At 38.0% G+C, this 9941-nt stretch overlaps 1 protein-coding gene across 1 annotated transcript; it reads left to right on the top strand.

The window, feature by feature from the left end:
* Positions 1–980: 980 nt before the first annotated feature.
* On the top strand, positions 981–9828 carry g6pc3 (glucose-6-phosphatase catalytic subunit 3). The gene is made up of 6 exons (XM_056246063.1): positions 981–1346; positions 2224–2330; positions 2420–2510; positions 3126–3244; positions 3329–3470; positions 8909–9828. The coding sequence occupies exons 1-6, from the start codon at positions 1129–1131 to the stop codon at positions 9249–9251; spliced, it is 1020 nt and encodes a 339-aa protein (XP_056102038.1). The 5' UTR covers positions 981–1128; the 3' UTR covers positions 9252–9828.
* Positions 9829–9941: the final 113 nt, after the last annotated feature.

Here is a 9941-nt window from a genome sequence, read left to right as displayed (position 1 = left end):
ACGCAGCGGCACGTCAGGTGACAGGAAAGAGTGGAAACACGATTCTATCAATTTTTTTTAAAAATAAAACATAAAATATTACAAAATAATAATAAATAAACAAAGAGACTTACTACTCTTGTCTATTGAAGAGTACTGGTTAATTAGAGATGGACAACATAATTAAAAATCTTAGTTTTATTTGAGAAATATATATGTATATATATATATATATATATACAAGGCAAAATACATAAACTGTACTGGTACCAAATGGTAGACTGTTTTCCAGATCTTTCATGAGTCTTCAATCTAGATAAAGAACAATCGTAAAGTTGTTAAGACATCTTTGTCATTGGAAAAGATAACTGATGTATAACTGACGTCTGATTTAAGATGGATTTATTTGTATGACTTATTCCTCTTCTGTGAATTCAATAAAACAATCCCAACTACAATATATATATATTTCATAATGTATATATATTTTAAAGTTGTATTTATTTAAGAAATAACAGTCAAATTATATAGAGTAAAATTATAGAGAACAGTTCAGAGAATGTGAAATAAATAAAACAACTATATAAAAGAATAACCATATAAAAACAAACAAACAAACAAACAAAAGATAACATTTGCTGGTTACATGATTTGAAAAGTTTTAGAATAGGCTATTTATTGTTTCCCAAGTTTCTTATTTTGTGTTCTTGTGCTTAAAAGGGTTTCAAAGTAGGCTACATCTTGACATCAGTGTTACAGAAGGTAATATATTATAATATTTTATGTAATATTATAGATTAGTTTTTCTTGACTTCAAATAATTAAATTATTAATAATTTAAAAGCCCGTTTCACTGTTCAGATAACATTCTTCGCACATGTATTTAATAAGTAGGCCTAGAATAAGGTGAACTGATAAAACTTTTGCGGTAAAAGTCTGTAAAAAAAAAAGTCTGTTCGAAGTCTGTTAAAATATGCGTTTTAGCAGATTAATTTTGTCACACTGCGGCACCCGTGATAACGGTAACGCTCCTGACAGCTGCAGCGGCTTCTCTGACAGTTGGTTTAACTCTGTTTCACTCAGTCTTTTACCTGTAAGATGAACAGGGGACCTTAATGTTATCTGTGAACGTTTATTCATCGTCCTGTAATGGAGAACATTCACCGCCAAGGCGTCTGGGTGGCGGAGGCTCTTCAGCTGAGAACGAGAAGCCTGGAGGATTTCTGGCTAGTCGCTTCTCATATGGGAGACCCGAAAGCTGCGGTTCTCCTGGTCTTTCCTGTCGTGTTTTACATTCATCGACGGACTGGCATCGCTGTTCTCTGGGTAGCAGCTTTATCAGAGTGGCTTAATTTGGTTCTCAAATGGTATGAAATGCTTTGCATGTTGGGATGTGTGAAAATGAAACCGAATGTCAGATGATGGATAAACCTAAACGTCTATGATAGATCAACTTTTATAGTGCAAACTAGTTTTATAATTACTTCTTATGTAATATATAAATATGTATGTATGTATATGTGTGTGTGTATATACAGTATGTGTGTATGTATGTATACAGTATGTGTGTGTGTGTGTATATATATATATATATATTATATATCATGTATAGGATTTATTATTATTATTACTTATGGAAGCTTGTTCCTTGTTTGTATGTTATAAATATATAAGTAAATAAGGCGATTGCGACTTTTCCCCTCACAATTCTGAGAAAAAAAGTCAGAATTGCGAGTTGTACAGTCAGAAGAATAATAGTTAGGTACCAATAATAACTGAGCACTAAATTAGCATGTTAGAATTGTTTCAGGAAAAACCTCATTAAATCAATTTGAAGAGTTCAGATGCAAAAGCCTCTAAATGCCATCTGAAATTTTCTTCTAAAATGATCATTTTTACCAAGCTCGTATATTTAAGTTAAATAATTTCACTTAAATGGCAAGAAAAATTACCCATTAATTGTCATTTAAGTGAAATTACTGAATTTAAATATACGAGCTTGATAAAAATGATCATTTTAGAAGAAAATTTCAGATGGCATTTAGAGACTTTTGCATCTGAACTCTTCATTTAGTCATTTCTTACTCTTTTGGTTATAAATTATTCTGAGGGCATTTAAAGTGCAAGAAAGTAGACTTTAGAGAATGTATTTTAGTTTTAATAAAATTGGAGTTTTAAACTCAATTTTATTGGGTTATGAATGGCATTTCATGTTGACTGTAATTTATTTAACTTGACATTCAGGTTCCTGTTTGGCGAGAGGCCATATTGGTGGATTGGAGAATCTGGATTGTTTTCTAAAAACCCACCGAAAGTCCAGCAGTTCCTGTCTACCTGTGAGACTGGCCCAGGTAAAGCAGCACAATAATCTTCCTTATTACAGATCATTTTACCTGAACCATTTCCAGATGTCGAGCTAATCCTCAGCCATCTCTCTCAGGCAGTCCTTCAGGTCATGCCATGGTCACTAGTGCTGTCTGGTGGCTGATCGTCTCTGCGCTGGCCTCATTCTTTCACACTCGCACCGGCAGGTCTGTCTTTAACCCTATAAAGCCTTTACAGTAAACTTCAGAAGAACTTTTATATTGTAATATTTCAAGATCAATATTTACTGGACTGCACTAAACCTTACTTGATGATCCATACATCTTTTTTTTATTTGATAAATTATGTTAAAATGTGAGGATCAAATATAATCCATGAGGAAGGTTTATTTGTTCATCTCTTAATCATCATTGTACTCCATTGCATTGTATGGTTTAAATAAAACTACAGTTTTGGATCATAAAACTAAGCATTTAAATATAAATCTTACTATTGGCTGATATACAACTTATATTAGTAGTAGCAGCCTAATTTCATTATACATTTTGGTCATATAAATATCATCATCTGCACCAAATTCCATATTTTTGCTCAGTTTGAGTCTCTAAATAAAACTTTTTTTTTTTCAAACTCTCACTATATCAAACTATATGATCCATAAAAGCCTGATGCATCAAATATGATACTCTACTATGCAAACTTAAAAAAAAATATATTTTCTCACAATCTCTTATAAGTCACATCACAGTATTAGTGTAGATACATGATGAATGTTATTTATTCATATGTAATACTAACTAAACAAACTCTTTGTCGTACAGTAAGATATTAGCTGCAGTGCCGTACCTGTTGTATGCAGTATTTTTGGGATGTGTGGGCCTTTCTCGGATCTTCATCCTGGCTCACTTCCCTCATCAAGTCATTGCCGGTCTTCTGACAGGTCAGTCATAAATAAATACGTCATCCATACATGCATACATACTCACACCTTTATAGCCAGGATCTTAATGCACTTTCTCCGCAGGGGTGTTGCTGGGGATTTATCTGAACCGGACTGTGCCTGAATGTCGCCCTCTGCTGTTCTTCTTCTGCTGTAGCGTGACTTTGCTCTTTGGAGCTCTTGTGCTGCATGGTGCCCTGCAAAAGACTGGGATTGATCTTTCTTGGTGGGTACAATGTGACATTGAGTTAATATTGTGTACTTTTTTTAGTTTAACACGTCTAAATTCAACACGTGTACACCTCAATTGTTACAAATACAATTAAATGAAATAACTACGGTTATTAACATTCTAAAACTAGCTACGTTTTTTATAACACTATACTTCATTATATTATATTATAGCACTATATAAAATGTGCAAAGGGTCCATTGAAAAATGCATTGTCAACCACTAATTATAATATATATATCCTCAAAATATCACATATACATTGCATATTTGTATAATGCCCGGTTCAAATTGTATGATTTTGGGCTGTCCCAGACTGATGATGACGAATCGTTGTGGTTTCTGTGGTCGTGGCTTTTAAAGGGTGGTCGTACGTCGTACAGTAAGAGGTTCAAAGACGGCCATTATCACGGTCTTATGACCAAAGATAGCCTGCGACTATATTCAGACTGTCAGAACTTTATCATGATCATCTCACAGTGTGTTTGCTGCTACGACCTACTTCTGCTGACTAGCCAATAAAAATGCAACATGAAATGGCGTATTGATCAAGGTGACACGATGCTGAAACTTAAAACTACTTACCTCAAAGGGCAAATGAAGCAGTCAGTCAAGTTTACATAATTTACAAGATGGATTACCACTATAATCAAAATTATATAAGACACATGACAAATGTTAACATATAAAAGAAAAAAGAAACACCGTTATATCTTTCGAGCGGCAAGGGCGCCGCCATTGTGGGGTATTATAACTGGTGACGTCACGGGGTTGGTCGGCTCTGTGCTGAGTTCAGTAAAATAGGCAGAAAAAATTCTACATCTTTTTTTTTTAATGTCATCATTCAAAAAAAATTTGGGAAAATTTAACTATATATTTTCAACGGAAATCAGGTCATAATTGTGTATTAACACCCAAAGATGTTATCATATATTTTGAGTCAAAAACTACGTCTGTTAATTTTATGATTAATCTTATGATTTTATTAGGTAAATTTCACATTCATAAGAGTAAATTTAATAATTCTAAGCCTTGTTTGAAGGTTTTTTTGGCTGATTTTATGTTATATATTGAGTCTCTTAAATGTATAAATAATAAGAAATGCACTGATACAATTGTATTTGCCAAAGAATTGAAGATAATTGAACAGTGAAGAATTATATGATGTTTCTCATTTTCTTCAATACTGATTACTGGTTTGTAACTTTCTCGTAGCTATTATATTATACAAATAGTTAAACTTAGCCCCTTTATTTAAATTGTATTTTTAATTTTTTTTATTTAATTTTTTTCTTTATACTTTAGTTTAGTCTCTTATGTTAAACTAATTTAGGAATCTTGGATTGTTGTCTTTTTGGATGTCATGGTATTGTTTGTATGTTATGTCTAATGTAAAAAAACCCCCCAAAAAACCTTGTTTTGATGAAGTCTTTGAACAGAATAAAAAAAAAGAGTGATTCATTTGTAAATTGAGCATCGCTCATGCCCATAAAAAAGATACAGCGCGCTTGGAATAAACTGCGCTTTTAACAACATGTTTGCATTAAAATAAAGTGCGCCGTTTGCATCCCTGTATATAACGAGATTTGGGCCATTTGGGCTGTATCTTTTTTTATGGGCACGAGCGATGCTCAATTTGAATCACTCTTTTTTTTTTTTTGTCGATTCTGTTCAAAGACTTCATCAAACAAGTTGGCAGATCTGTCTAAATCTGTTCGCGAATCAGTTAGAATGATCTGTTCAGTTTTCTGCACGCACTGAATCATTTAAGCGCTTTCAATTCACACTTGACACGGAGTTAAACAGGAAGATTTAAGAGCATCAAGAGCGTTGGATGAAGTGGCCATGGACCTACAGTACAGTCTAGTGAAAGCAAATCGGCAAATCTATCATATTGTTTGCCAGCGATGAAGATCTTTATTAGTTGAACATCTTCGTATGCTGTCTGTGAATGAATGATTCCACAGGACGATACATTCGATTTCATTTCATTCAGGTAATACATTCTACAACCAAACAGATTATTACGCCACGATAGCACGATAGCACAATCCATCTGCTGTCAAGACGCTGATCTTGACCATGGTGTTGACAAGAGACAGGAATATGATTGCAGACATCACGAACAATGTTTCCATGTGCAGTTTGTTAACGTTAGACGTCGATCGTCTTTTTGTCTGGTACTAATAAAGTTCACTAGCTAAACACTAAGTTATCATTAGCTAGTTCATGCTTACAGCTGTTAGCTAACAATGACTGTACCTAACGTTAGTTGTTCGCTGGATCGACCAGCTTACATGCATCTTTCACTGTATTTTACTGAACTCAGCACAGAGCCGACCAACCCCGTGACGTCACCAGTTATAATACTGCACAATGGTGGCGCCCTTGCCGCTCGAAAGATATAACGGTGTTTCTTTTTTTCTTTTATATGTTAACATTTGTCATGTTTCTTATATAATTTTTAATTATAGTGGTAATCCATCTTATAAATTATGTAAACTTGACTGACTGCTTCATTTCCCCTTTAAGCTCCATTTGCAAAATTGTCTTGCCAAGTTGGCCTCTTTTCCCAGCCATGACCGCGTCCATGTTCTCCTCTTTCGCTTCCTCTTTTTTTCAGTCAACATAAAAACCACAATTCCCAAATTGCGATTGGTCTTGCTCTATTTGTTCACCACTAGCAGATGCTGATGCGTCGTAGCCTGCGGTTCAATATAGGTGTCATCATCATACAGTCAACAAACATGTCCTACCCAAGTTAAAGCTGCCGTCGGCAACATTATTTTGATCATATTCAGTGAAATCGACACTATAATCTGACAGAAGAACATAAATAAAGTGGTTTTAGAAAAAAACCCGAGCTTCTAACTCCACCTGGAGCGTGTTATCTGTTTTGCAAAAATCCACAGCTCCCGGATCATCGGGTCCAATCAGCGCAGGGGTGTGTGAGATCTGACTGTCAATCACAGATCGGGCACACACCACCCCTCGCGCACGTTACAACCACATACACACGCCTGAAGTTCGCGCAGTAACGAAGAGTGATGGCGGAACACTAACAAATCAAGTAAGCTCATTTAGAGTATAAATGATGTTAGCAATTGCAATCTATCGGTAGATTAGCCAGGGCAGCATACCTCCAAATACTCCATGATGCTGATGAGACGGGCACGTTCACAGATAACCTGGTGCACACACACTCGAGCACGAACTCGGTGGGAGGGTATCGTTGATAGTGGGGGAGGGGCATGAGAGTTGTAAACATTCAAAATTTTGCCTAAGTCCACTCAATCTGCCAGACTTGCTGACTGCAGCTTTAATTAGACCATGTCGTACTGTGTGATTTGTAATGATCTTATAGACCTTATGTAGCCACGCCCCTTTCCAGCGCTGAGCTCATTGTCTTTTGACTTCCGGTCTGTATTTTCACAGCGATCTTGCGTAGTTACGAATGAACGGCTCGGTAAAGGTCCCAAGGTCCATTTGTTCAGACATATGCTTTACAATGCTTATCATAAACATTACAATGCTCATGATAACTTTCGTTAACTCTACAACAAGTTAATCAACTTCACCAGCTAATTACTCCTGGACAGCGATGCCATAGAAATATACAGAGCGACCGCAAAAACGGAAGTTCAAAGACAATATTCTAAAGATGGCGCCGGCGGCGCCCTCGTTTCTCTGGTGTATAAGGTCTATAGAATTGCCGAAATCGCACAGTCTGTAGCAGGCATTAAAGGGTCAGTTCACCCAAAAATGAAAATGATGTCATTAATGACTCACCCTCATGTCGCTCCAAGCCCGTCAGACCTCCGTTCATCTTCAGAACACAGTTTAAGATATTTTAGATTTAGTCCGAGAGCTTTCTGTCCCTCCATTGTAAATGTGTGTACGGTATACTGTCCTTGTCCAGAAAGGAAATAAAGACATCATCAAAGTAGTCCATGTGACATCAGTGGGTTAGTTAGAATGTTTTGAAGCATCAAAAATACATTTTGGTCCAAAAATAACAAAAACTAGGACTTTATTCAGCATTGTATTGTGTTCCGGTTCTGTTGTGGATCCGCGTTCAGTGACGCCGCTGACGTAAGACGCTGCTGACGTGTGTCTGGTGTGTGTGTGTGTGTGCGTGTGTGTGTGTGTGTGTGTATTCTGGTTCTGTTGTGGATCCGCGTTCAGTGCCGCCGCTGACGTAAGACGCTGCTGACGTGTGTCTGGTGTGTGTGTGTGTGTGTGTGTGTGTGTGTGTATTCTGGTTCTGTTGTGGATCCGCGTTCAGTGCCGCCGCTGACGTAAGACGCTGCTGACGTGTGTCTGGTGTGTGTGTGTGTGTGTGTATTCTGGTTCTGTTGTGGATCCGCGTTCAGTGCCGCTGCTGACGTAAGACGCTGCTGACGTGTGTCTGGTGTGTGTGTGTGTGTGTGTGTGTGTATTCTGGTTCTGTTGTGGATCCGCGTTCAGTGCCGCTGCTGACGTAAGACGCTGCTGACGTGTGTCTGGTGTGTGTGTGTGTGTATTCTGGTTCTGTTGTGGATCCGCGTTCAGTGCCGCCGCTGACGTAAGACGCTGCTGACGTGTGTCTGGTGTGTGTGTGTGTGTGTGTGTATTCTGGTTCTGTTGTGGATCCGCGTTCAGTGCCGCTGCTGACGTAAGACGCTGCTGACGTGTGTCTGGTGTGTGTGTGTGTGTGTGTATTCTGGTTCTGTTGTGGATCCGCGTTCAGTGCCGCCGCTGACGTAAGACGCTGCTGACGTGTGTCTGGTGCGCCCGAGCTTCGGTTACAGTCTGAGGGAGACGCACACTGGAAACAAAACAATCTTCGCAAACATGTCTAAGGATTTCGACCTGCATTTTTTTGCCCAGTCATATTTATTTGAACCCGAATACACGGGCGCACCAGAGACACGTCAGCAGCGTCTTAAGTCATCAGTGTCACTGAACGCGGATCCACAACAGAACCGGAATACACAAACACACACACCAGACACACGTCAGCAGCGTCTTACGTCAGCGGCGGCACTGAACGCGGATCCAAAACAGAACCGGAAGACAACACAATGCTGAATAAAGTCCTAGTTTTTGTTATTTTTGGACCAAAATGTATTTTCGATGCTTCAAAACATTCTAACTAACCCACTGATGTCACATGGACTACTTTGATGATGTCTTTATTTCCTTTCTGGACAAGGACAGTATACCGTACATACATTTTCAAATGAGGGACAGAAAGCTCTCGGACTAAATCTAAAATATCTTAAACTGTGTTCCGAAGATGAACGGAGGTCTTACGGGCTTGGAGCGACATGAGGGTGAGTCATTAATGACATCATTTTCATTTTTGGGTGAACTGACCCTTTAAGGAGTTATAATCTGTATGAATGACTTTTTTTCACTGCAAACTTGCACTCTCATACTATGAACCGCAGGTCCATTTCTCTGGCTAAGAGGTGGTGTTCTCACTCCGAGTGGATTCGTTTGGACACTGCGCCCTTCTCCTCTCTGAACCGTGATGCCGGGGTTCTGCTAGGACTAGGACTTGCACAGTATTGGAAGCCAGGTGGATGGGCTCTTCCATGGGTACCCAGGACTCTCTGTCTGGCCCTCTCGTCCATGGCCCTCCACTACATCAGCAGCTTCCCTTTGCCCACTGTTCCTCCTTTTCTCTTCTACTCCCTGTTCTTTCTGAAATACACCATTGTGCCGCAGGTGGTCATGGTGTTAGTGCCAGGATTTGTGCACCTCCTCACAGCCAAACCCAAGAGGGAGTAAAGGTGAATGTCGCAGATTTGTTTAGTGTTTGAACCAAATTTGACACAAATCATCTAGAAGATCAATCATTAATGGAGTTCTATTTCAATACAAGCAGACAATGCAGTTGCTTGCAGCTTTAAAGATTGTTTTGCAAAAAGAAAAGAAAAAAAAAGACATTGAATATGGATTGCTGCAGTTCATAAACATTTAGTTTGTGCCAAAGAAGCTCTAAGGTGAAATTGTTACAATTGTTAAAAAGTTCAATTGTTTTCTCCATTTATTTTTTTATGCTTTCAAGTTATTTGAATGGTCTAAATCAATCTATATTCTGTTTCTCCAAAGTGATGAAGAAAACTAGATATTTACATTTTCTTTAGTATTTGCTTAGTTTGATTCTAAATTGTTCTAGGTGGTTGCTAGGGTGTTGCTAAGGTGTTTAGAATGTTCCAAATCTCTGGTCCCTAGATATGGCTGGAGGATTTAATTTAGTTTTAGTGTCTGCCAGGGGAAAATCTAAAGTCTGATCACTTAGAAATGTAACACTCCATTCTGAACAAGCTGCATGATTTGAGCTATCATATGTGTCAGTTTAATATGTGGCCGTTTGTCAAATATGAGCAATAATAGTCTGAAAGGAGAAAAAATGCAGTTGTGTAACAGCTGTAGGCCTATATAAAAGAAACCACAATAAAAGGAATCATCTTTTAA

The sequence above is a fragment of the Rhinichthys klamathensis genome, unplaced genomic scaffold (genome assembly GCF_029890125.1).
Source record: "Rhinichthys klamathensis goyatoka isolate OS25496 unplaced genomic scaffold, OSU_Roscu_1.1 h1tg000035l_1, whole genome shotgun sequence".
Lineage (NCBI taxonomy): Eukaryota > Metazoa > Chordata > Actinopteri > Cypriniformes > Leuciscidae > Rhinichthys > Rhinichthys klamathensis.
This window is presented reverse-complemented; position numbering and strand designations above follow the sequence as displayed.

What these genes read in the sequence shown, in the direction of transcription:
- g6pc3 (XM_056246063.1), top strand. Translation starts at nt 1,129, where the DNA reads ATGGAGAACATTCACCGCCAAGGCGTCTGGGTGGCGGAGGCTCTTCAG. An exon ending in CTTAATTTGGTTCTCAAATG is followed by an intron (nt 1,347 to 2,223) that starts GTATGAAATGCT and finishes CTTGACATTCAG; the next exon opens with GTTCCTGTTTGGCGAGAGGC. An exon ending in CATTGCCGGTCTTCTGACAG is followed by an intron (nt 3,245 to 3,328) that starts GTCAGTCATAAA and finishes CTTTCTCCGCAG; the next exon opens with GGGTGTTGCTGGGGATTTAT.